Source organism: Leucopleurus acutus (genome assembly GCF_964270905.1).
Source record: "Leucopleurus acutus genome assembly, chromosome: 12".
Taxonomy (NCBI): Eukaryota; Metazoa; Chordata; class Mammalia; order Artiodactyla; family Delphinidae; genus Leucopleurus; species Leucopleurus acutus.
The window spans coordinates 26,107,463-26,135,084 of record NC_139154.1 but is presented as its reverse complement, the minus strand read 5'-3'; the positions used below and the strand labels follow the sequence as shown (position 1 = coordinate 26,135,084).

The following is a 27,622-nucleotide window of genomic DNA, read 5'->3' as shown; positions in this document are numbered from 1 at the left end:
AGCCTGCGTTCCAGCCTCACTCAGGAGGAGAGGGAGCAAGGGAGGGGGAGGCCTGACCCTGCGTCCAGGGAACCTGCAGGGCCAGATGACAACTGGAATTAGCATCAGAACGCCTTGATAGAAGGAAGAGGGAAGAGTTGAAACCCTGAATGAAAACAGATCATTCGTCGTCAGGCTGAACAACGGAACAAGACATAAACAGCAGCTGCGACAGCCTGCACAGAACAGGCCACTGTGCTCAAGATGGAGCGCACGGTGCTCACAGCCCTGCGAACAGCTCGGCACCGCAGCCAAGCTCTGCTCTGAGCAGAGGACAGAATCACAGTGAGCTGGACGTGCACTCCAAGGTCAGGATCTGAGCTGGAACCCAGTTCTGTGTTGACAACCGCGTGTGGAAAGAGACTGACAGAGACACAGGACACGAGGACGGAGGAAGGCCAGGCCCGTGCCAGCCTCGGGCGAGCGACGCAGCCTCTTAGCGCTGTGCTCTGCTAGGGAGCCGCCGACCAAAGCCACCGTGCCGGCGAGGCACAGTAATAACCACTTGCGTGAGTTCTCTCACAACAGGAGATCATGACGGGAACTCGGAACTAACACGCTACCACTGGCTGGAAGGATTTGGGAGGGATCGAAGGAGGGAGGCGCCGCCAGCCCAGAATAAGCTCTGCCAACCTCCCAGAAACCCTCACGCTGGAATCCATCTTGGCTGAGAGATGTGTGTGCCACCAGGAAGGGCCCTGACGCAGACCAAATACAGGCCGAGAAAGATGACCGGCCAAAGGCAATCCGGGAACAGACCCAATCACCAGGGAACCTGAGACCGCAAGCCACGTGGCGGGGCAGTCCTCCTGGGTCCCTCACCTGCTGCCCTCCTCCCGGGCGCCCCCCCCCCCCCGTGAAGTCTCCTGTTCCATCAGCACGTGCGTCTCCTCGGACAGTTCATTTCCGAGTGTTACACAGGAGCCCACTCTTGGGCCCTGGAAGGGGTCCCCCTTCCTACAACAGCTTCAACATCGGGAAGACAGGCTCCCACCTCTCCCCGGGGACCCTGGCGGGCAGTCATGAATGTAATTAATCAATCGATGACGTAACTCGTTACTGCCATCGGGGAGAAGCAGGTGTTCCAGAGTTCCAGGCGCCCCTGCCCTCCCAGCCCTGGGGTGGGAGCAGGTGAGGAAGCCAGGAAGCAGGCACATTCACGAGGCCTGAGGCCGCCACCTCTGTCCTCTCCACACTGCACCCCCGAGGCCGGCAGGCCAGACACCAGGCCCCTCCACATCTCACCCGCACCCCGGGACGAGCGCACGGGAAACACCGTGGCCTCACTGGCCACCTCAAGTGGCCCAAGCACACGCATCCACCTCCTGTACTCTCCAAGAGGGTGTGACGGGCTGGCCTCTGGGCCCGGCTCCCACTCCCAGGACCCGCAGGGGTCTCTGCCACAGTCTCCCCAGCAAGCCCCCTCCCAGGGCCCATGAGCCCTGGACACACAGTGACTCAGGTAACGAGGGTCCCGCTCCCGTTACCTGCAGACGCCTGTGGGGCTGGGTGCCCTCTCCTTCCACCCGGCAGACCCTCAGGAAGGAGAAACCACTGCTCTCCCCACGGGGAGGCACAGGGAGGGCCCTGCGCTACGCCCAGTCTCCCTGCAGGGGCTGCGGCGGAAGGGCGGCGCTGGAACCCACCTTACCTTGCCGAAGGTCAGACAGTCCTTGTCCTGGTCTCTGTCCTTCATCTCGAAATCATAGAGTGCTTTGCCCTGGGGCGGGGCCTGGGGCAGGGGCCGCACACCCTGGACGTGGCTGGCGGGCAGGAGGCCGTGGTACCAGCGCTCGTCCACCCGGTGCTGCAAGACCATGACGTCCCCCTCGCTGAGCCTGAGGTCCCCGGGCTCCTTCCCCTCGCAGCTGTGCAGGGCTTTGCTGGGGGACGGCTGGGGAAGGCTCTGGAAGCAGAACACAGCGGTTACTCAGCAGCTGCCCACCCGGCCCGTCTGGCACCTGGTCTGAGGGGCCCCCAAGTCTGAAAGCCCAGGTTGGGGAGATACCTCAAGGGAGCAGCCCCCCACCCCAGGAACACGGGGCCAGGCCCTGTGGGACAGGGGGTCTGCAGAGGGTCCCGCGACAGGCCGCAGGGCTGTCCCACGTGGGCTGCCACGCTCCGCATTGGAAGGACGCTGAGGAGAGTGCTGGGAGACCTTCATTCGAGGCGCAGAGAGAGACGGGACCCCTCGCTGGAAGGAGACGGAATCCTGCCGCCCAGGCTCTGGCTCCAGAAAGTTTTACTCACTACTCCGTGCTGACCTGTCATACCCTGGGTGCTATTTCTATCCGCCAGATTTCCGACAACTACCATGCCACAGTGTCCCTTCCCTGAACCTCCACGGCAACTCAGAACGTGCATCCAGGGGCTTTTCGAGCTGAGGAGACAGACTTGCAGGACCGTACTGCACCCTCCCATGTCACTGCCTCACAGCCAGGGGCCCAGGCTCGAGGTCCACAAGGGACCCCCAGGGCTGGGAGCTCTAACGAGAGGTTCCAGCCATCACGGACCCCTGCCCCCCACGCGCCACGGCTCCCAGCTTCCTGAGGCCACGGCAGCCTCGTCCACAAGTACAATTTCAAGAGCCTGAGACAAGGATCCTCTTCAGGTCATGGGATGCTCCCACCCTCCTGTCAAAGGTCAGCCAACCCACCCACCTGTCTGACCTGCCATCCGGCCACAAGCAGAGCCCTGGGCTCCCTGCTCTTCAGCAACAAGGGGTCCGGGTTTCTCTCCCCCTTCTCTGCAGCAGCCAAGTTCCGCTCAGCTGAGCAGCCTTGTCAAAGGTAAGCTGCCCGCCAGGAAAAGCACACGGAGCCTCACCTCGTCCCTGTGTCCACACCCAGTGGCTCCCCAACAGAGGCCATGTTTCCTCCCCAGGGCTGCCCGGCCAGGGATCCCTCTGGTGCTTAAATCCACCTACACAGAGGCACGAAGCCCGAAGCCGCTGCATACAAGAGGCTCTCCGAGGAGACACGACAGCACTCAGGCCGGCCTCTGCGCCCATGCCTCCGCAACACCCGGGACGGCAGTGGAGAGAGGATGTGCGGCAGAGGGACACTCGGCCACCACCAGCCAGGGCCACAGCAGCAACAGATGGCTTTCCTGGAAGAACCCAAGCGGGAAAAGCCACAGCCAGCTCTGTGCTGGGGGCACGACGGGCGAGCTCAGGGACAGCGATGGCCAGGAGAGAAAGAGAGCCACGCGACTCCATGGCCAGAGGGCAGCGAGCCCTGCCGGCGGCGCTCCATCAGGACATTCGGTCCCCCCACACACACTGCCCCCCCATCTGGCAACACCTGGAGACATTTCTGGTTGTCATACTGGGAGGTGGGTGCTCAGGACGGGCCCACCCAGAGCTCCTGGCTGAGTGTCCGTCTGAACCCCGCCCCGCCCCTGAGGTTAAATTTCCCAAAAGAAAGGAGCTTCCTCGTCCTACGTGAACTTTCAGTCCATCACAACTAGAAGCCTTTGTTTTCGCAATGGGCGTGTTTCACCGGTGACCCTGGAGAAGCTGGGACACCCATCAAGGTGAGAGGGGTCGGGGGATCTCCTGCTGCCCGGGAGCGTGGGCTCGGCGAGCGCACCCCCCCCCCCCCCCCGCATCCTTTCACATCACACCCCCCCCTCCCCCCCCGCAAGGGCCACGCTCGAGAGCCGCTCTCTCACAGCCACAGATGGAGGCCGGCGGGGGGTAAATGCGAGCAGAAGGGCGGGACCCACCCTCCACGCCTGCGGGCCCCGCGCCGCCACGCCCTCCCGCGCCCCTCCACGCCGCCCCGTGCAGGGGACGCCGAATTTCCACTCGGGCCTGCCCACCACCCCACCGGCCCCGACACAGAGGCCGCGGGCACACACGGAGGGTCAGCGGCAAGGCACCGAGGTGCCGCCCCGGCTCCGGCCCGTGTGGCCCGCACTCCGGACCTTCAGGGGGGCTTTGTCCTCCGCCGATTCTGCAGAGCGGGCACGGCCCCCCGAGCCGGTCCGCGTGCGGGCCCCGGCCTCCCGGGCCGGCCTCTACCAGCCTCTAGGCTGGCTGTGACCTCAAAGTTCTGCGCTTCCAACTGCCCTCCCACGGGGTGACTCGGGTCAACCCAACTGCAGGCTCCACACCCCTGCCTAGCCCTGTGCGCCTCACCCCCGCCGCCCAGGGCCCTCCGGGGACCCGCGCGCCCGGCTTCCACCCCACCGCCCGGCCCTCCCCTCTCCCGCCTTGGCCCTGGGGTCCGCAGGGCGCCCTCCGCCCACCGTGGTGCCCCCGCTAGACCAGGGACTCCAGAACAGGCCGCAGCGCCTGCCCGGCCGCCCCGGGCGCTCCTGAGACACGCTGAGCAGAGAGGCGGGTGAGAGAGCGGCCGACGACAGATCCCGGCAACCGCTGGGAGCCGCGTGCCTTGCATCTGGGAAAAGCCGACCGACCGAGCCTGGGGCGAGCGGAGGAGAGGCGCCAGTCACCTCCCGGGCGGGGCAGGAGCCGGCCTCTGCCACAGCCTCAACCCCACCGGCTCCGGCCGCGCCGCTGAGGCTCCCGCGGGCAGCGGACCAGGAGGCGGCGAGAGAGCGCGAAGGCGGGCGCAGACAGGCAGCGCGGGAGACACCCCTCACTAACCCCCGCCCCAGACCGCCAAGACCAGCCTCGGCCGGCGCAAACGGAGAGGGCGGAAGCCTCTTAAACACTCGGGCTGCGCTCCTGGCAGTGAAGAGTAAGAGACGCCGCTAGAGGGGCAGCTGCCCCTGGACCGCCCTCTCAGCCCGGCCCCGCTCAGAGCGTGTGGCTCTCGGCACCTCCAGCCTCTCATCTTCAGAGACCTTGATGACATGAGCAGATCAGTGCACGATGAGGGCCCAGGGCAGGCGGACGCTCTGCCAGGGAAGACTCCACAGACGTCACGGCAGCAGCCAGAGGACCCCTGAGAGCAGCCCCCCGCCCAGGCTGAGGACGTCCACGGGGTCTCTGCAGCCGGGGCCTCTAAGGTCTCACCGCGCACTCCCCTCGGAGGAACCGCCCAGTCGAACACTGCCATGGAGCCCCCCTCGGGAGGCTTGAGACATTCAGGAAACAAAGTACAATGAAAGGAAAATGCAACTGGGATGCCTAGAGGATAATTAACACAGCCACCCCGTGGAGCTGGAGCGTTCGTGATAATGAAGACAGATGCCGTCAATCTCACGGCTCACGACTCGGACGTGGAGGAGCCAGGGGATCTCACGCGTGCACAGCAGCCCCAGCTCTGTCTCACTGGGATCGACACGTAGGCGGGCTTTACAGATGCCCTGCTTGCACCAGGCTGCCCACGAGGCTCCCGAGGGCACTGCCCGGGACCAGGTCTCACTGCCCAACCCCCCAGCAAGTTGGGGTGAAGAGTGTGGACAAGGAACTCACTCAGCCTTTAGACCCGAAGGACGCACCGGTTCTCCTCCCACGCTGCTCCCTGGGCAACACGTGTTACCAGTGGGGGCCCCGGGACTATCTGCCCCCAGGACAGACACGACCTGCTTTCACTTGCTGTTGCATCCCTGACCCTGGCCCGGTACAGAGCACACGCTCAAAACACCTATCAGAGGGATAACCCTGTGGGCTGCCAAGCCAATCCCCAGACTAGGGCCTGGCTGAGGACCTCGGGCTGGAAGGACTTTTCCCAGGTCGGGAGGTCCAGGATCCATGCAGCTCTAAATCCTGTTGTTAACACCAGCCGGGCCCAGGTGACCGGAAATCCCAGTGATCATTCAAAGAGGGGCCAGGCTGAGCGAAGGCTTGGAGATGGAGACCCGGGGCCTGGCCTCCTGGGGAGACACAGCCCTGTGAGGTCCCTGCAGCGTGAGCGGGCCCCAGGGAGAGAGCGCCCAGCGCCAACCAATCAAGCGTCGCGGGATCTGAGGAGGCAGCAGAGACAGCCAGTTGTCCCCCGAGTCCACCTGATCCTCCTGTCGGGGAGAACATTCCAAGTTTCAACCGGGGCCAAGCTCACCAGCTAAGAACCCCACCTCCCAGCCTTGCCCGCAAGGAGGCTTGGCCACACATCAAAATTCCAGTCAGTGGAGACAAGCGACAGGGACTTGTGCCAATTCTAGCCTGCGGTGTGTTTGGTAAAGACATTTCTCTTTTTTGTCTTTATCGAATTTGTTACAACGTTGCTTCTCCTTTTTTTATGTTTTGGTTTTCTGGTGTGAGGCATGTGGGAGCTTAGCTCCCCGACCAGGGATCGAACCTGAACCCCTCTCATTGGAAGGCGAAGTCCCCACCACTGGACCACCAGGGAAGTCCCCTGTAACGCCATTTAGAAGGAAATGCCAATTCCTGTCCCTCCGCTCCTGTGGCTTGAACAGCATGGTGGGGGCGGGCGGGGGCAGCCTTTTCCACCAAGATTACACTCCGAGCAAAGGAGGGAAGGCCCCGGGTCCTCAGATGACGCTGTGGAGCACAGCCTGGATGTCACGTGCAAAAAGGAAACTTTATCCTGATTGAGCCGCCATGTTTTGGGATCTTCTCATCAGCAGCTTGGCCTGTATCCTGACTAATCCGGGGGATGGGAGGTGCAATTTATGATTTCTATGCTCATCAGCAGTTTTCAAGCCAAACCGTTCACTCTGACATCGCCGTGGAGGTTGTCACACGCATACTTTCCTTCTAACACGGACACTCTCAGATTTACAATTACCTGAAAAGGCACGCGTTAATAATGTATTTAACCAGAACATCCCTGTTTGTCTCCCAGTTTACAAATTTCACCTGTAATGAAGCTGTCACTATCTCACACTCCAGCTGGGAGGTCCCTGGGCTTCACTTTTCTTGTTGGTTACATTTCAAGTTCCTTCTTCCCTTTTTCTTATTAAAAGCTACCCTTGGATCCTAGCTCTTTCTTCGACCCTTTCATTCTGATGGTTTCTTCCTTCCTCGTGTTTGGATGCTCGCTTCTCCGAGAATTTATAGAACAGCACACTGCACCAGGTCCCGCACCAGGCTCTGTGCTGCAGGGAGTAAAGCATCCCCCACCCACAAGGTCGCGGAAACATGCGACTGAGACAAGCGCACAATGTGTCCCCACGCAGGCGGGCTGAGGACCCACCAAGGGCTGCCCTGTGATGTGACCACGAGGGGAGAAGCTGCCTTTAGCTGAGTTTCGTGTTTCAGTGAGATTCAGGAGGCCTAAAGAACAGACGTATCTTTCTTTTTCTTCTTCACCTTTTTTTTTTCCTGTTCCCAACTCGGGCCAAGGCTGTCTTCTCAAGTTTCTGCTCCACTCCCTGGTAGCGGATTCGCCCATGTTCCTGGTATTCTGGAAGCTGTTTACGGCCCACATTCGTGGAAATGCTGGGAGTGAAGATAACTGTGCCAGACAGTGGGCGCGCTCACACTGGACAGTCCGCACGTGGCCGGGCTCGGGCTCACGCTGATGAGGGTCCCTGGGGACACTGCTGGCAGCGACACGGTCGCCTTCATTCCGTGACACGAAAAGGGCCACCACTACTCGGTGCGCTCCCTTAGGGCCCGGCCCGATCCCAAGTCCACTGAGGCCCGCGGGCGTCAAAAGTGCCGGCAGCTCCCAATGACACCGCTGTGTCCCTGGGCACCGGCTTTTCAAAGTTCCCACAGGACCAGAGAACGCCTGCCGCATTCCGGCCGACACAGCTTCACAACGCTCTGTGTCGACGGCAAGCTCCCCGTTTCTGGTCTGTCTTGGTGGCGGTGGCCGCTTTCCGGCCTGTGTCCACCGCAATCTCCGCGTTTCCGGTCAGTGTGTGCGCTGATGGAGACGCTGCGGGAGGAGCCTCTCAGGCACCCTCGTGTCGCAGTCTCTGGGGCGGGGGGAGGGGCGGCCTCAGATCCTGGCGGCCCGGGCAGTCCGGGCTCAGCTCCTCCCCACGACGGCCCCTCGGAGCCTCCACACGGAGGAGCGCGGAGATGTCCCTGAGCGGCCTGACGGCGAGTGCCCACCTGCGCTCCCGCCCCCGACCAAGGGGGTGGCGCATCGGTTCCACGAAGAGGCGCCTGGTCCTGTGTGGGCGCCAGCCGGAGGGCAGAGGGGACACGCAGATCCAGGAGCAGCGCAAGGCAGGCCGCCCACGCGGGAGGCGAGGCGGAGACGGGCGGGGCGGGCTGGGTTCGCTCCAGCCTCGCGGACCCCGCCCCCCACGCGGGATGACCCGACCCAGGATGACCTCCAAGCCGGCCCCGTGTCTGTGTTGGGTTCCCGCGCGGGAGCGCGAGGGCCGACAGCCAGGTTCCCCGCCCAGGAGCCCCTCCTCCCCATGCACCTTCGTTGCAGGTCCCTGGGGGCTGCCCCGCCCCACTGTCCGCCCGTCCCCGCCCCGGAGGCCTCACGTGCCCCACAGGTCCCGGCGGCAGACCCTGGGCCGGTGCTGGGCTTTGCTTCCCACGCTCCCTCCCGCAGGGGGAGGAGTGCTCTGTAACGCCTGGTTCACAACGAAAATCACAGTTCTTCTGACAAGTATGGAAAGGTGAGGTAGGAGGTCAAGGGGAGCAGCGGCCAGCTTCAGAGCCCGAGCCTCCCCTCATCCCAGGGCAGCAGGGCGCCCAGCCACGTGCGGAGCAGGCTCTCCGCTCAGCCCTGGCTCACGCACCAGAGGTCATCAAATCCATCCTCCCGCATTTCCCAGGAACACCAAGAGACTAAAACTGGTGGTATGTAGGGAGCTTTTTGTCTCTTAATGGAGAAGCCTCTAGGGAGAAGATTCGTAGAGGATGCTAAGGCAAACAAGTGTTCCAGGAGCCTGGACATGGTCCTAGAAAAGGCAGACGCTTCTAAGTATAGAAGATGGCCAATAAGGAGCTCACCTCTCCACCAGAAATACAAGTCAGATGGGTGCAGTGAGGATGGCCCGGCCCAGCACTTGCACACGGCCCGCTCTATATCGCATCAGATGGAAGTCAGATCAGAAAAGGCTAACCCTTGTGTGACACCCTCTCTCCCCTGCTTTGCTTCCAAAGGACCCCCTTTTATCCTGACTCACAGTCACTGTCACCCCTTCTTTGTCAGGACCGGCCGCTTTCTCCTGAGCACCTGGGCTGCACCCCTTACAACCCACCGGATCCTCACAGCAGCCCTATGAGGCTGGCCTTTGTTACTGATGCTCTGCAGGCAGGAAGCTGAGGCACGGTGCATTTCAGTAACTCGCCCGGGTCCCAGAGGTGGTGAGGGCACTAGGCGGTCTGCCTCCCAAGCCCAGCGCACACCTGCCACTCACGCTGCCCCTGAGAACAATGCGACCGCTTATCTAGCTGCTACCCCGAGCCACGCACGCCAGGTAACCTGATTACTGCTCACGGGCACCCTTTGAAGCAGGAGTCATAACTACCACTTTTTAAGTGAGAAAAGTTAAGAAGCAAGTCAGCTCCCGGATGTCACGGGGCTGGGTAAGAGGGGGCCGACGCTTAGCTCTTCGCCACCACCCACATCGGAGAGAGGGGGCCCCAGCAGAGCCCTGATCCTTCTCTGTGTAGCATGGAAGGAAAAGGAAGGCGGATCGTTGACCATTAGGCCGGGAGGGTCCACACCTGTGTTTGCGTTTATCCAGTTTAGAGAAGAATTGTTCCTTTTTCCACTTTCTGGGAAGACACGCCTATGCTGCAGGCTGACTGGGAGAAGCTCCTAGTCACATTCTGGACAGTGGCTACCAAAGGAAGAGTGTGACGGAGTCCCTGGAGGGGTCTCTTTGGTGGTGTGCATGCCCAGGTGCTCCCCGCGGGGGATGAGGGGCTCCCCCCCAGCCCCAGGACTGCTCTGGCCTCGATCCAGGGATGCTCAGCCAGTCATATGTCCGACACGTTCCACCCGGCCTCCTGCGGGAAGTCCACTCACCAGAACCTGCTTTATGGGGTAAGAGGGGCCTTGCACTAGGATCTCCAACCACCCTGGAAGAAGGCCTGGGTGTCAGGAAGGAAAGCAAAGGCTTCCCATCAGCATCTGTCCTTTTTTCCGGAAGGCCTTTTAGGCCCTTATTTCAGCCCACACTAAACACCACATTATCTTTAAATACTTTTTAAAACATCATTGTTTCAATGCTACCAAAAAAAAAAAAAGAGTAATACAGGAAGGTAAGGGGAAAATAAGGTGTTTGTAAATATCCAGGTTTAAAACAAAATAAGTTTCCTTCGGAATCCAGCTCTGAGGGCCAGAAGGGAGGCCCGCGTTAGAGCAGATCCCAGGCCCTGGAGGAGTCTGGGGGTGGCTGTGCATCAACATGTTTAAGGGCCTGGCTCTGCCACATTCGTCTCCTCATGTGCAAAATGGGCATCTTAAAGTGCCTCTCTCCCAGGGATCCTGTGAGCCTAAACGAGGGGACATCCCTCTGTCGCTCACACGAGTGCCTGGAAGCAGCAAGTCCGGTGCGTGGTTACATGTTGGTGTCAGAAAGCGAGATGGGACGTGTCCTCCAAACTTGTCCGTATCACACGAACACAAAACGTATACACAGGCGAGCTCTGTGCAAACAAAGACCTTAGCCGATAAATGTAATGAGGACAATTTTTTTTTCTTTTTTTTTTTTGGCCACACCGCATGGCATGTGGGATCTTAGTTCTCTAACCGGGGATCGGACCCCGTGCCCCCTGCAGTGGAAGCGTGGTGTCTTAACCACTGGACCATCAGGGAACTCCCCGACATATCACCTTTTGGTATTATGTGGCAGCATCAGTTACAAGACGGAAAGGGGGAAACTTCCTGGTGCAGCTTTGCTCCAAACATATTCTGAGTGCTAGAGAGCCAGCCAGCTACGTGCTGTCGTGCCCACGGGAAGTCCCTTCTCGCCTTCACGCTCCCGTGTGACTTTAGAGTGAAAGTGGGTAGACCCTAGGCGCCAGTGCCCATTCCTGTGGCGCACCTGCCAGGAAGCAGACGCGGGGAGGTGGCCGCTCCAGCCAGCCGGGCTCGGCTACACTCGCGGCCCAGGGCCCCCTGCCGTGCAGCACTCCCACGCTGATGGGGCAGGGGAGCCAGGCTGCACTTGCCTTCTGCTGGCTGCCGCGCCAAGGCCTGGCTTCACCCTTCTTTCCCCCACGAGAATAGCTCAAAGGAACCCAGCGGTTTCCGATCATTTATTATGCATGGCAGGAAATGCTTCCAAACGTTGGTGAGGACACAATTAACATACCATGTAAAATTCAAGAGCGTGGTATTCCTTGCCACCCACACAGGCACTGAGCCACCGTCTGCTGACCCTGGGAGGCTGTGAGACCCGCTGAGCAGAGAGGCAGACGCTCCCACCTCCTGCCCGGCAGATTAAAGCAGGTCCTGCGCACCGTGGGCGGCCCAGCCCGCTTAGCACTGCAGGGAGAGCTGAGAAAGGCAGCCCAGCACCACTGGAGGCACCGCCTCCGTCCAGCAGGGGCTGAGCCAAGGGAGCCTGGGGCCCCGTGCGCGGGGGCGGGGAGTGGGGGGTGGGGGTGGGGGCTGCTGGTGGGCCGGCTCTGCCTGGCTCCCACATAGTCTTGGGGGCGGGCAGGGCTCAGCGGCGCCGTCCAGGGGCTTTGTGCTGCTCCTGCTAGAGGAGCTGCCCTTCATGTGAGCTGAGCTGCAGGCGTAGGGGAACGGGCTCGGCCTTCACGACACCTGCCGCAAGACCAGACTCGGCGCTATAGGGCGTGCGCTCCTGTGAGACAGGGACAGCGCAGCACGGGGGACACGGCAGGTAACTGGCTGTCCCCACCCCAAGCCCAGAGAGGCCACGGGGGCCACAGCGGGCAGGGCACAGGCAGGCCGAGGGGGGCTCCAGGCTGCAGCCCTCTTGGTAAAGAGCCTCTGCTGCTGCTGTTTACAGTCAGCCTCGGCCAAAACACAGGCCAGACCGGAGCGTTCGGAGGGTCGGCAGACATCACACCATCTTCTCGCTGCAGCTGGAAGCAAAGTCACCGTCCTGGACCCGCTGCTGCCCCACAGGCACCCGCAGCTCAGTGTGGACGGCTCAGCCCCAGTCCTGCCCGGGCCCAGATCGCCACGAGGCCGCAGGGAGGGCCGGGGAGCCGCAGTCCCTCCCAGAGTCTTAACAAAAGACTCTTAAGAACTGTTGTTCATATTCATTCACCTGCTGAGTGTACACTGGCCGCCTAACATGTACCAGACACAGTTCTAGGAACTGCTTACACGTCAGAAACAAAATAGAAAACGTCTCTGCCCCGTGGGAACACACATTTCAGAAGGGGAGAGAGATATACAAAATAAGCCTTTAGTACGGCACATTGAAGACAGCGAGCCCTGTGGACCAAGCAGGCCAGCAAGAGGATCGGAGAGTCAGCGAGCACGGGCTTCACAGTTTAAGTCGGAGGGAGAGACCTTGGAGGGGCCGGGGGAGACCCTGGAGGGGTGTGAAGCCTGCAGCTTCTGGGGACACACTCCAGGCGGGGAGGACGAGCAGCAGGCCTGGTGAGGCCCGCCTTTGAGAAGTCCTCTTTTCACACTCAAGTCGATTTCCTTTCTTCTTTTTTTTTTAAAAAAAAACATGGAATTTTTTTAAAAATATTTATTTATTTATTTTGGCTGCACTGGGTCTTAGTTACAACACGCAGGATCTTTAGTTGCAGCATGTGGACTTCTTAGCTGTGGTATACAGGCTTTAGGTCCCCGACCAGGGATCGAACCCGGGCCGCCTGCGTTGGGAGCGTGGAGTCTTACCCACTGGACCACCAGGGAAGTCCCTCAAGTCTGTTTCTTTATGAAGCAAAAGGGCAGAGAGAAAAGGGGAGGAAGAGGCAGGAGCGGCTGGGTGGCTGTGGCTGGTGACAAACTCGGGCTCCCGTGATGGCCAATTCCTGGCCCTTGCTCGGCCCAGCGCCGGGGCAGGAGGAGGGTGCAGCTCAGTATGGAGAGACCTCAGCGTCCTGATTCCCGGTGCTTAGGGCAGCGGAGCTCCAGGCGTACAGCATGGCCTTTTGGTTTATCTTCTGTCGTCTCGGAAAGAGCACCTTCCTGTGCTCAAGAGAAAAGCTGAGGAGTCCTTTGTAGATTCTGGTCCAAAGTCAACCACAGACACTGAAGATTCCAAATCCCTGGCTTTTCGCATGGGCTTGGGCCACGAGCTGACCCTCGGCACCACCTGTACTCAGCGCGTTTATCGGGGCTCCCATGATAAATACTGCCCAAGGTGCTAGTGACCAGTGATGAGGGACTCAAAGATCCTTCCAGAGGGTTCCCAGCCCCAACACAGAGCCTGTCCACACACACATACACACACACACACACACACACACACACACACACACACACACACACACATCTTGATGGGGCTGGGGTGGTGGCATCTGTTGTGCGTCTGTGTGCAGATCTGACGTATCCACCTTGTTCCATCCATCACCCACCCACTTCCTGGCTACTCCTCTGTACAGGTACCGCATGAGGAACCGAGCGTGTAACAGTGGCAAGGCGGACACAGGCACCCTCTCACAAAGTCTGTGATGAAGACGGAACATTTACTTATATGATAAGACACACAGAGCTTACAGGACTTGAAAAATCTACAGGATGAAAGTCTTGATACTTCTGAGATACGCCAAGATGAGAAAATGAACGACCAAAGTAAGGAAAGAGACAGAGAGAGACATGGCGCAAGGCGGAGTCTGCCGTTTCTCTTTAGTTTTACAGTAACATTTGAAATCAAACCCACACCGAGCTGGGCAGGCTGACCGCACACATTCCAGTGTGACAGAAGCTGGGCAGAGGATGCTTTCTGGCACTTTCCATCAGGGAAACTCCACAGCCTGGAGCGGGAGGAGACAGCAGTTGGTACAGGCCACATGCAGCTCATCACGTACTTGCTTTGAAAATCTTTTAACCATTGCTTCCTCCGGACGAAATTAAACACTTCTTAAGGGCCAAGAACCTTAAGGCATCCCCTTCTCAAGGCCTGGTTCAGTGACTGGTAATCCGAGAACCCGCTGGACCCAAAGCTGAAGGCTCGCCAGAGAGACCCCTGGACGCCATTCACTGTCACATATCCCTCTTCTTCTGTTTGCGGAGCTCCAGACACCACAAAACCGCCGAAGATGGGAGAGCCGGGGCGGGGGGGCGCTGAGGTGCAGGCTCCTGCGGTGTGTTTTCCCTTCCTCCGCTTTCTCGCGTCCTGGCTGTAAATGAGGCTGAGCGCTGCCCTCAGGCAGCCCGGGAAGCTCTGAGCCTCTCTGCCTAAGCTTCCCTGAAGCTGCAGCTGGTGGCAGCCGTGCCCCAGACGCACGGGGAGCAGCCACCGTCTCGGGAGGAGCCCGGGGAAGGCAGAGCGGCGGGGGCGGGAGCGGGCACGGGTTCTAGTCTTGACCTCTGGGGCCACTGGTTTCTTCTCTCAAGGCTAAGCTCCCAGTGATCTTCACCCACTGGAAAAGTCTTAGCGAAGAGCCCGCCTGCTGATCAACCCCACTGTTTGGGCCTCATGGGGACCTGGCCTCATGGCAAAAGCCTTTTCCCCAAGAGTTACTCTTTCCTCAGAAATCTCCAGATGGATCCACTAAGCTCGGTGGGGGTCTGCCAGTGACTCGGCCTAGAAACTGGGGACTCTGGCGAGCACTGGGTGGGGGTGAAGTAGCAAACAGATGCACAGAGACGCCACTGAGAGCAGAGAACCAGGAGGGAGAGGAACAGCCTTGGGAAGGAGAGGAGCCTGGCACACAGAGGTGTCTTCCCAGGACGTTTTGTGCCCATGTGAGGCGCCGTCACATTCCTGCCCCCAAAGTTACGTTAGTCTCTCCGGTTCACATGCACAGAGATTTGGGGGCGAGGAGAGCCATGCTGCCAGGCCGCATGATGGTGGGCAGCTGGGAGCCTCATGTGGAGAAGTGTCCCATTCCCAAACCCCATTTCTGGACTTCCTTTCTGTTAGTACCGTGGCAGAGGCACCCTGGACAACCCCTCTCACTGAAACAACTACAGTGTAGATGAAAGAACGCACTGTCTTTGAAATGCATCGCTGGGACTGGAGGCTCACAGCACCACCTCAAAGCGTTCTTGGAAAAAACTAACACAAACAGGTAGGTAAACAAACTGTTCTAATCAGTTTACAAGAAATTCAGGGGATGATGGAACACGATAAACAACAACACAGGATGCAACCAGCAAAGTCAAGAATGGGGGACTCTCTAGGGTCCTTCCCTGGTGGCGCAGTGGCTGAGAGTCCGCCTGCCAATGCAGGGGACATGGGTTCGTGCCCCGGTCCGGGAAGATCCCACATGCCGCGGAGCGGCTGGGCCCATGGGCCATGGCCGCTGAGCCTGTGCGTCCAGAGCCTGTGCTCCGCAACGGGAGAGGCCACAACAGTGAGAGGCCCGCGTACCGCAAAAAAAAAAAAAAGAATGGGGGACTCTCCAGGGCAGAGGACCAGGTCTCTTCCACAAATCAATGGCGTGAAGAGGCAGTGGGGACCTTTAGAGGTGACAAGAAATGGGAGAGACATAACCTGTGCCATGTGTGGGCCTTATTTCAGACAAAACCATCAAGAAAAGACATTTCAGACACTATCAGGGAAATTGCATATGGACTGGTATCAGGGAATTATTATTCATTTTGAAAGATGTGGTAATGGAACTGTGGTTACTTTTTTTTAAAGACTTCATCTGTCACAGATACACACTGAACTGTTTAGGGGCAAAATAACAGAATTTGGCCATTTGCTTTAGAAGATTCCCCCCTCCAAAAAAATGTGGAGGGAGATACGAAACAAGATTGGCACATGTTGGAAACACTGGGCACGCAGGGGCCACTGTACCAGCCTGTCCGAGATCGTCACTGTATTTGAAAGTATCCATAATTACAGAAGAAGAAACACCTTGCTCAGATTTCAGGAAACGGAGGGTTAAAGCCAGTGGCCAACAGAGGGGCCCTGAGAGGCAAGCACCATGGTGGTTTTCACCACGAGGTTTCTGCTGAACCGTCCTGAGGTTGCCAGCGGGTAGGCCTTGACGCTCGGAGGGGAGTCCACCAAGAGCCCCCACTCGTGGAAGCAAAGATGAGAATCATGCTGGCTGCCCTGAGGGCCAAGCATCTCAACTCAGGGCTCGCCAACTGACTCCACCGAGGTCTGTAAACAGGACGTTGCGTCTAACTTGGGGACTCCAGGAATATAAGGTTGGTTTAATGTAGGACGATTACGCATTTCTCACATTGAAGATTGAAAGGGAAAAACAATGTCATCTCAAAAGTTAAAGAAAAATCATTTGATAAAATTCAAATCTGACTTATGATTTTAAAGTAACCTCTTAGTAAGCTGAGACAGAAGAGAATTTCCTTAACCTGACAAAGGACATCACCAAAGCCCAAACAACTACTCTAGTCCTTCACAGGGGATCTTGAGCACATTATCTTTAAGCCTACGAGCCAGCCCAGGATGCTTTTCTATCCCTCCTATCCAGCACTGCACCAGAGATGCTGTCAGACAGACGAGAAGTGATGGAAAGGAAGAAACAAAACTATGCTCATTTGTAGATGACATGACTGTCTACGTAAAAACCCCAAAATACCAGCCAGAAATTATTGGAGTTAGTAAGAGTTTGGAAAGGTTATTGGATATAACCACTAATATGCAAAAGTCACTCGTTTTTCTATACACGGTCAACAAGCAGAGCACATAAGTTTTAAAAATACTTCGTATTTTTGTTGCTGTTATAAATGGTACTAGGATAAATTTAACAAAAAATGTGCATTCCCTTTATGGAGAGTATTATGAAAGTTTATTGAAAGATGTTAGAGATCACCTAAATAAATGGAAAGGAATACTATGTTTTTGAGTAGGAAGATTCAGAATATTCAGATTACAGAAAAGCTGTAATCTTCTCTCAAACTGGTGCATGGTTCAAATGCACTTCCGATGGAAATCTCAGCAGGATTTTGACAAACTGATTCAAAATTCATGTGGAACAGCAAAGTTCCTTGTCCTGCTAGACATCAAGGCTTTAAGGAAGTTATAGTAATTATTAAAACATAATGGAATCAGGAATAGACAGACGGAGGGGACTGAGCCAGTCCAGAAACAGCACCACACAGAGAGAGGTGACCACGAGCGTGCGCACTCAGACAGCAGGGAAAGGCCAGGCATTTAATAAAGGGTGTTGGCAAAATCGGATTATCCACATGGGAAAAAAATGGTCCTCTACCTCATACCATATACGAAATTATTTCCAACCAAATTATAGTCTTAAATGTGGAAAGCAAAACTATGAAAGTTTTAGTAACTAATCTAAGGACCTAAGGTAGGAAAAGACTTCTTAAATAAGACACAAAACACTGACCATAAAATGTGTTCAAAAAAGCTAAAACTAAGAAAACTTCCCTTCATCACAGGACCCTAAAAAGAAAGGAAAAAGACAATGCACAAGGTGGGAGAAGATATTTACAACACATTTCGGAAGCAAGTATTAGCCCCCAGAACATATAAATGAGTCAGTGGTTAGAGTGCCAGGAGCTGTCCCTGCCCTGCTCGCACCTGCTGGGGTTGGGTGAGGTGTTCCACCTGCCCCTCAGCTTCCTCACCTATGAGACAGGCACCACCATAATAGAAACTACTTCACGGGGAAGGATTAGAACAGTTAGTGTGTCCAAAACTGCTGAGAACAGTGGCAGTAAACACTAGATGAATACGGTCTGCCTGTCTTCAAAGAAAAGACGGGTAATTCCAACAGGCATTGAATAAAAGACAAACACAAATGGTGCGTAAGTGCATGAAGGGTTCTCAGCAGCACTGGTCACTGGTTATCAGACATTTGCAAATTAAGGCACACAAGATGCCATTTCAACCCACCAAGTTGGCAAACACTGAAAAGTCTGACAATAGCAAGTGTTGGCAAGGGTGTAAAAACAAGCATCTGTCTCCACGGCCGGTGGGAGAGAAAGTGGTGCCCCGCAGGCAGGCCCAAGAGCTCGGCCCAGGGGGTCACAAGCAAGAACACACTGCCTCGGGGACATCGAATGCCCAAGGGCTGTAAGGAGGATGACGCGTGACACGTCGATCACGGACGCTCTCCAGTGGAAGCGCTGGACGCCTGACGTGAGGACACGGCGAGTCCTTGCTGGGCAGGAGTAGGTCACAGAGAAACCCGCAGCGATTCTGAGCACAGAACGTCCAGTCGACCACCCAGACCCTGTAGAGACACGCGTCCGAGTCCCTGAGTGGCTGCACCCGAAGGAAACGAAGGAAGGACAGCAGGGCCTCCGGTCCTGCGGCTCCGGCTGTGCAGACACACCCTAGCCTGTCCCGCTGTCGGTCTGTAAAGTGTGCGCACGTGGACAGGCTCTCGTGTACCATGTGTCTCATGACAAAATTGCTGCTAGAAGATGAAGACTTGCATCGCTAACCTAAGCACCACACACGTTTCAGCCCTCGGAGCTTTTTGCCAGGAGTGGTTTGGAATGAAGGCCCAGGAGGTTCACGGTGGCATCAGGAGGGGGGCGGGGGGCCGTGGGAACCGCGGACCCGACACACGACACACGGCTGCAGGCCTGGGGCTGTGGGAGGAGCAGGGCGGCACCTGGCCTGGACACTAGGTCAGGGGGTGGGGTAATGGCTGTTACCGGGCAGCAGACTGGGAGTCCGTATAGAAGAGAACCTTCCAGCCGACAGAGCTGAGGAGGGAATGGGCTGCCTGGAGGTGGCGAGTTCCACAGGTGTCTGGGACCCAGGCAGACAGGAAACGGCGCTCTGGGGACTGCTGTAAAGGAGGCTGAGCCGCTGGGGGTGGGGGAGGGGAATCCCAGGAAGTGAACAGGGTAGGGGGTCCCTGAGATCCACCTCAAACCGGAGATGCTATGATTTCCTGGCTTGCTCTGTGCAGACCAACCCACCCTGACTTCGGCGGTGCCAGCTGTGGGGATGGAGTGAGGCACTGATCTGTACGGAAAACTAGACCAAGCGCTGCTTCCGAGCACAGCGAGGAAGTGTGGCCAGCAGCGCCTGCACTGACCTCCAGGGCCTAGTGAGAGTCATCACACCCTCTGTCAGCCTCCGGGAAAAACAAAACCAAACCACACACACAGTTTAAAACGTCTGTGAATGCAAGCCAAGGCCTGTCCCAGGACAGACTCTCCTTGCCAGGTTCAGTGACTGCACCTTCCTGTAGTAACCATTACGTTACTTAGAAGTGGGGGCAGAGAGGATCTGGGGAGGCGACATCTCTCCTGCTGCTTCCAGGAGAAGACGTGTCAACACACGTGCTCACAGAACCACGTGCAGTTCAAACGCACTGCACGGTGGGGAAGAACCATGCTGTGGAATCAGAAGTAGATTCGGGCGTCTGGACACCCATCCTGTCCTCAGCATCTCCTTTACCACCAGAACGCTTCCACCGCTTCGAGCAAGTCACTCAGAATAAAGGGTCAGCTTTGCCTGCTTAAAATATGACCTTTAAAGAACTTACTGGCACTTTACATACTAGGTTCACAGATCATCAACGGGGTTTTCCTTCCAAGGTACGTGGTGGCTTTAACCTTCATCATTACTTTATTTTAATTTATTTCTTAAAATAAATGTATTTTATTTATTTATTTTTGGCTGTGTTGGGTCTTTGTTGCTGCGCGCGGGCTTTTCACCAGTTGTGGCGAGCGGGGGCTACTCTTTGTTGCGATGCGTGGGCTTCTCATTGCGGTGGCTTCTCTTGTTGCGGAGCAGGGCTTCAGTAGTTGTGGCTCGCAGGCTCTAGAGCGCAGGCTCAGTACTTGTGGCGCATGGGCTTAGTTGCTCCGCGGCATGTGGGACCTTCCCAGACCAGGGATGGAACCCTTGTCGCCTGCATTGGCAGGCAGATTCTTAACCACTGCACCACCAGGGAAGTCTCCCTTCATTATTATTTTAAAATCTAAAAGATAAACCAAAACCACTTCACACCCACAAGGAGGGCTATAACCATAAAGAGACCATGGTGATCACTGGCACAAAGGTGGAGAAACTGGAACCCTCGTACTTTGCAGGTGGGAATGAAAAATGGTTTGGCCACTTTGAACCACCGTCCGGCAGTTCCTCAAAAGACTCAACGGTTACCACCAATCCAGCAATCTGCCCCTAGATCAATGAGGACGTTCGTCCACACACGACTTGGACAGGAATATGCACAGCGGGACTTGCCACAACTGTCAAATGAGAGCGGCCACGAGCACCAGCATGAACTGGCGAGCATCGCCATGTGACACACTGTTACTCGGCCCTAAAAAGAAGGGGGTGCTGACACACGCGAAAGCAAGATGACTCTGAAAACATTAGGCCAAGTGAAAGCAGTCAGACACAAAAGGCCACATACTGCCTGATTCCATTTACATGAAATGTTAAGAACGGGCAAATCCATAGAGACAGAAGGCAGCTGAGTGGTCCCAGGGGCTGGGGGACAGGCAGAGAGGGAGTGACTGCTACTGGGAGTGGGGCTTCTTTCTGGCATGACGAAAATGTACAGTGGTTAGTGGGATTAGCGGTGCTGGTTGCACGACTCTGTGACTACACTAAACACCACTTAAAAAGATAACATATAAACTTAAAAACTGAAAGGGTAGCACTCTGAGTGCTTTGGAGACCTACCCTGACAACAACTGTTGACATGTGGAAAGCAGGTCTGCGGTTTAGGCCGGTGTCTCTAGGCCCATCTCTCCTCCGGACTTTCCCGCCGCTGCAGGAGGGCAGCTGCAGGCATCCTCGTGCCCCGCACTCCCTCTGGCTGCTGCTGGGTAGCTCCCGGCCAGGCCCGCATGCAAAACCCCACAGGCGTCCAGGGCACTGGCCCTGGGGCAGAACCACATCCGGGTCGGGTCACACTGGATGCTGCTATGTTGGGGGCTTTGTAAGTTTATCCCCCGCTACCACCACGTATATTCCTCCTGGGGGCGGTGAGGGGCCACAGATTCCTAGCAGAGAATGCACTTGGGTTGCTGGTTATTTTACATCTCACTGAACTCTCCTTGGGATGACATGTCCTACGTGTGCCCATGTGTGTGCCTGTGTGGCTTTTTTTCCTCCCACGTCCCCATTCGTGGAGCACACACTGAGCCCATAGCTGGAGTCTCCCAGCCTCTTCTTCAGGGCATCCTCCCCTGTGTCACCTGCCTTACAGGTACCTGCACCGGGGTCAGCCCTGACTGAACAGCCCTGACTGAACACCCTGCACCTGGGTCAGCCCTGACTGAACACCGACCTGCAGACCAGGACCTGATGAGCCGGAGGGTCCTGATGGCCCTCTGGCCCTCCTTCCCCTTCAGAAACACAGGCCCCGCCTTTCCTTCCAATGCATCCTCCAGGGAAGCCTAGGCCTCTCCCCCGAGCGCGTGCTGGCAGCCCAGCACGGCTGGCAGAGCAGAAGCCCCAAAACAGCTACAAGTTCCCTCCCATCTCTGCTGTAACGTTTCAATGAAACCGCCTCGGGGGCAGGACGATACAGACACAAACACAGTACAAGAAACCCCTCTGTAGCTCTGACAGCCGTGCCCGCAACCCACACTTCGCTTTTTTATGATGTCTGCCTACTCGTTAAATCCCAATCTAGCCAGGGAAAAGCCACCTCTTGGCCTCATCTTAACAGTACAAGGTCTGAGCATGGAATTTTAATTGATGGCAATAAAGCTGTCTGCCCAGATCCTAACGTGGTGAGCACGCAGACCCCGGAAGCCTGACAGCCGAGGTGGAGAGGGTCCTCATTTAAATTCTTATCTGCGGAAAAACCGAAACCCAGCTGATGGTCCAGTCCTTAATGAACCGGAAATCACTCTCCCAGGCACCCTCTGTGCTCAGTTGACGCACCTCTTCAAAGGTTGCTTCTGCGCTGGACTGTCCTTTCACATCTGACTGGAGGTTACTGCAGATTTATTCATTCAGCAAATCCATTCTTGCAGTAGCTCTCAAAAATCAGCACACACTATTGTAGGGCACAGGCCCCAGCTGAGAGATTATTCACAGCCTTTTTTAGAAATCCAAGCTTGCTTAAGGCTGACAAGGCGGGGGCACGGTGCCTCTTAGCCCAGTGCCCTGGGCTCCCGCCAAACTTTCCTGCCACGCTGCTCCAGGAAGCGCTTCACAGGGCTGGCTGCCCTCGGGCTCGGTGGGCTTACTTGCTTGGGGGTCCCAGGCTGTTAGAAGCCAAGCCAGGTATTCATCTGTCCCCCTCCCCTCCTCTTTCCTTGCTGTGCCTTCCAGTTGTCAAGGTGATTTTTTAAAAACCATCTGCTCCTTGAAATGTGGTATTTGCCTTGGTTCTGAATGGTTAGGACAGATAATCTTCTGAGCTCAGACCTGCAGGAAGTGATCCCAGCTCTATGTCACAGAGGCCTCAAGTCCTGGCCACGCCAGGCTGGGTAAGCAGTGGGAACCCACTGAAGTTTGGTCAGAATTTTGTTTTTTTTCGTTGCTGGTCTCTGGTGTCAGATGAGGACGAGCCCGTCCTTCCACATCTTGCACGGTCGTCCGGGAAGTCAGAAGTAGACCCTCACCCTTCTCCTCTCCGGAAATCTGCCTTTCCTCGAGCTGCACGGCAGGGACCGGGCTGACACTGCTACACATTCATTCACATTTACCAGGTCTCTGCTGCCACGAGACGGTTTATCCAGACAGGCCTCCTAAATTGGCAAAACTTCATCCTCTGTTGATGGGTCTCACCTCCTGTAATCCACCCAGTCACTGCAGAGTGTTTGTTCAATTTCTATTTTAGTTAAAACGCCACCAACACACTTTCCTTCCTTTGTTAAGTGAAAACAAAGCATAATCTAATTTTTAAAATACTCTAAGCAGATAATCAAGATTCAACAACTATCTGCCCTGACTCAACTCATTTCCACTTCAAATGCTTCTAATCCATGGAGGCTTTGGCAGTGAAGAATGTTCTAGAGGGAGAGGCAATTTGCATGCCACATTTGCTCCACCAATTTACTAAATTAAGTGGCAAGAGAGTGAAGGAATGGCGTTTTGATGAGAACAGTCTAATTAAAAGTGACTCGGAGGATGTGAGGTTTGCTCCTTCACTGCCCGCATAACCTCAGAGGTTGCCCAGAGCAGCAGAGTCCTTGACGGCCGTGTTCCTGGCCCCCCTTCACGACCACGTTTCTGTGATTAATGCTCGTCAGGAGTGACCACGCCTCCTCTCACTGTAGCTGGTCACTACCCACAGCCTTGTTCTGAGCGCCTGTGAACAACCTTTGATGCTTTACACACGTCTGGTCCTGGTTAAACCCCTGCAAGATGCAACATCATCCTCGTTTTACAGGTTTGTGGCTCAGAAAGGTTAAGGAAGTTGTGCAGGGGCACACAGATGACGGAGCAGGCTAGGGATCTGAGTCGGGGTCCGACCCCACAGCCCACGGCCACTGGTCACGCAAGCCCGGCAGAGCCCCAGCCCCGGAGCTTGATTTTCCTCCAGAAACAGTTCATTTGCAGGCAGGACGCAGCTCACCCACCTGAATGGACATTTCACGGGGATTTTACATCGGCGACGTTCCGAGCTCTGCGTAAAGAAGAGCGAGAATCCACACCCGTCCTGGTGGCCTCGGAGCAGAGGGCTGGGACGTTCAGATCAGGTTGGGAGGGGCCTCGCTGCCCCTGGACGACAGGTGTGGATCCCACAGGAGAAGAACCTCCTCTTCACCATGGAAACTGGCCTTCGATTAGGAAATGCCGGGAAGCTGCGACGCGGCCGAGGAGGGAGAGTGGGCCGGGCTGCTCTCAGCAGGGGAGAGCCCTGCGCTCCTTGTGGTCCCCTGGCCCTCCGGGGGCCGAGGCACGAGCCAGGGCCTGGGCCTTGCTCTCCAGGGAGGGGGAAGGACCTCTCCTCTTGGTACCCCCTGCCAACCTCCCCAGAGACAGCCATGCGGGCAGGCCAGGCAGGACCAATGATGTCAGGACAACAGTCACCCTCACCCCGAACACGCCCCGGGGCTCACGTCCTTCCCATCCTCGCCAAACCCCACGCGAGGCAGCACGTGCTGTCTTAGTGAAGCCAGGACCGAGTCGAACCTTGGAGATTCCAAGGGGGCAGACGGGCAGAGCTGGAGGGCTCGAGGGGGCCTCGCAGAGCGGGGACAATCCAGACTTGCGAAGATGGGCAGAGGTTTGCCGGGTGGAGCAGGGGGTGCAGCAGAAACCGCTCGACCTCCGGGCACAGGCGGGGCCCAGGGCAGAGCTGTCAGACTGACGCAAGACCACATCAGAGGCTGGTCCTCGGGGCTGAAGGCCTCAGTCATTGTAAACCTCGGCCACGGTCATTCGGATGGTGCAAAACTGCTCATTTTAAAGGAGCCACGCTGGGGCTGCGCTACTTACTTCTGTCGGGTGGAGAGGCTGCGTCGGGCGATCCGACTGCCTGGAACTCCGAGCCATCGGCCAGGGGCTGCTCTCCCCTCCTTCTGGCTGCCCAGGAGGGGAGGCCAACTGAAATCCAAGTCAGCACACAGCCCGCGCCCACCCCAGGGACCTGGTCCCCAGCCAGGCTCAAAGCAGGAGCTCCCTGAAGACTTAAAACGGAAGCTGCTCATGCTGGGGCCTCCAGGGTGACACACCCATCACTGCGGTCGGGGAGAGCCCTGACTCCTAAACGCAAGGCCAATGGACCCCTTCTGCCATCAAGGGGGCCCCAATCTCACCAGCCAAGGGTTGGCACGCACATGGTTCCCGCCAGAATCTGGTCCTCCTCAGCCTGAGTTTGGACCTGTACGCCCCACACGACAGCCTTTACCCCACAGATTCCAACATACAGAGGTCAGAGGCACTAGGACGTAATCGCTTGGACAGATGCGTGTTCGGGAGCCGCCCTGGTTTGCCGCTCGCACGGCCGCCCGCATCCCCCTCCACACGAGCACGTGCAGGCGCTGGGGAAGGGGCTCAGCGCTTCCGTCTCCCAGGGGCCGTATTGCTGCACAACCTCAGTCTCGGCATCTGCCGAACGCTTCGCTTTCGCTTCACAGGAGGTCACGCAAGGATTTCCCCTCTCCCTCTCAGTGTCACTGGAATGGGTATTCCGCTTTGGGGGCCTTTTTAGCATCTGAAATCCAGCCTCCTCGTGGTTTAGTGAAGCGGAAGGAGAGTGAGGCTGGGGGAACCTCGCGGTGAAGGGTCTGCACCCCTCAGATGCAGGCCTCCCTCCCGTTTTTGTGCAGCTTCGGCAGTGAAGGCGCCAAGCTGCCCAGGTTCGTCTCTCCTCTGAGCTGGACGGCGGCTCTGTGGCCCTCGAGAATCTAAGCCCCAGACAGATGGGCTCCTCAAGTCCTAGGACTCACCCCCGGCCAGCGCCAGGCCACCACGAAGGCACAAGCAGAGTTACGACCAGTGAAACATTTCTCTCAAAAGGCAGGCACCCTGCTTATTTTAATACTGTGATCTAAAAATAAAGGGAGCTAATATCATGTATCTGAAGTCATTTAAACACGGGTCGGCGCTCTCTTCCCAGCAACAGCAATTCACAGAAAGCCCCGCACCTTGCAAGGGGCGTCGGAGCAGAGCAGGAAAACCTGGCAGAACTCAGTCCCCACTGAGACTGGGCCACGTGCCACAGCGCCCTCTGGCCCAGTGAGCTGGGGCTGGAGGGCGGGGGGCACCGCCCAGGACTGGGGCGGCCCTGGGTCTCCTCCCTCTGCCCTTTCTCCCCCCCGAATTAACTCCCAGGGCTGGGGGGCAGTCCCAGTGAAGCAAGGTGACCATGGGCCAGACCCTCCACGGGACCCCTGTCAGCTCTGACCGAGAAGCACCGCCAGGAGCCCACGTGGCCAAGAAAGCTCGTCCAAGTAGGTGGTGCAGCTGTGATCTCACGAACCCAACGCCATGAAAACGGAGGAGAAAAACGAAGTCCACACACAGAAACCTGCACACGGATGTTTACAGTGGCCTTATTCTTCATCGCCAAGCATGGAAGCACGTTCGGCAGGGGATGGGTGAACAAACTGAGGAGCATCCGGACAACAGTGAGAGACAAGTGAGCCCTCGAGCCCTGAAAACACGCGGAGGAACTTTCACGCATGTTATTAAGTGAAAGAAGCCAGTCTGGAAAGGCTACAGACTGTGTCATTCCAGCTCCGTGACATTCTGGAAAAGGGCAAAGCTGTGGCGACAGTAAAGACTGGCGGTGGCCAGGGGCTGGGGGAGGGAGGGTGAGCGGGGAGCACAGGGGAGTTCCAGGGCAGGAGCTACTCTGTATGACGCACTAACAGTACACAAGGGTCCTTACACGTCTGTCGAAACCCACAGATCCTACAACACTGGAGTGAACCCTATTGTAGACTATGGACTCTGGGTGATGCAGAGGTAGGTTCATCACTCGTAAGAGATGTCCCGCGGGGGTGGGGTAGGTCGATAGTGCAGGTGGGCAGGGGGCGTACGGGGACTCTGTACCTTCCTCTCAATTCTGCTGTCGAAAAGTAAAGTCCATCTTTTTAAAAAGCAGACGGAATTCCTATGATGCGTGACAAGCTCTCTTCACGTCACAGACTGTGTGAAGGCCACCTGGGCAGTGATGGGCACAGTGACATGCCTACCCGCTGACTCACCTGTGCTGGGCAAGGGGCCAGCGTCTGCAGGAGGGACCCCAGCGCACCGAGCCCCTCAGCAGCTTGCGGCCATCTCCCAGCGTCAGCCAGGAAGGGGTGAGCCTCACCCTCCTCCATCCGTCATTCTTCCCGCGTACAGCCCCCCGCAGAGCCGAGCGAAGACTGGCTGCTGGGAGGGAGCCCGCACGACCCCCGGCAGGCCCTCACGGTCTGGGAGCCAGCACGGAACTCGCCTTAGTCACCCTGCCCTCCCTCTCCTTTGAGAGCTCCAAGTCCCTAAATACCAGAAACCTTTGCAATTTGGACAGAAAAACTCTGATACATTCGCATGAAATCTAATTTCAGACCAAAAACCTTCAAACACATCACAAAAGCTCCCCGTTCTCCAGCACGACGAGTGCAGAAGAAGGACAGGCCTTCCTGTCCCACGAGAGCCAGGCAGGGATGAAGAACAGGCCCCAGGGACGGGCGAGACCTGACGGGAGGCAGACAGGGGCTGGACTTTCCCCCTGGGCGGTCCTGCTCGTCGTGGCGACGCTGGCCATGCTTGGAAACACGGTGGGGCTCGCGCTTGACAAGGAGGCCCCGAAGAGCAAATCGTGAGACACAACCACTTAGCAGCAACACAGCGAAAGCTGCAGCCTGTCCTCACTCGGCCCAGGCACTGCATCCGCGGGAGCCTTCTGCTGAGGCCACGCTGTGCTGTCACCGTCCAGCCCGGCAGCCGTTCTCTGCACGTGGCTGCTGCTGCCCCACTGGACGCACGGCCTGGGATGAGCGCCGGCGGGGCTACGGACAAGGGCTTCACCAAGACTAACAGTCACCGGGCGGCTCTGGGAGCGTCCTGCCCTGCCGGCTTGGGTCAGGGTCAGGCCCGCTGAGCACGCTTACTGGTGGGCCAAGTCCCCCGCTCACGGACAAAAGTTGAGGCCAGTACAGTTAAAGCCCATGTTAAACAAAACCAAAACGGTGAAGGAATTTACAGAGTAAGAAACCGGCTGGTGAAGCGTATTCCCTTTAAAAAGATTCACTCAACGACTCGCCAAGGAGCAAGTTTGTATTGTGTGTCAAAGAAATTTACGAACTTATACCAGCCGTGAGGGCGATGCAGGGCGACAGACGCACGCAAGTTAAGATGCAGACGTTCCTCC

General features: G+C 57.2%; 1 protein-coding gene across 1 annotated transcript in view; it reads right to left on the bottom strand.

Annotated features, from left to right (window-relative positions):
* Positions 1-27,622, bottom strand: part of SH3RF3 (SH3 domain containing ring finger 3) — a gene marked incomplete at both ends in the record, with an annotated part of 201,266 nt that overhangs the window by 101,525 nt on the left and 72,119 nt on the right. The window contains one exon of the mRNA XM_082851248.1: positions 1,691-1,945. Coding sequence (XP_082707374.1) covers positions 1,691-1,945 — 255 coding nt within the window. The remainder of the gene's footprint in view (positions 1-1,690; positions 1,946-27,622) is intronic.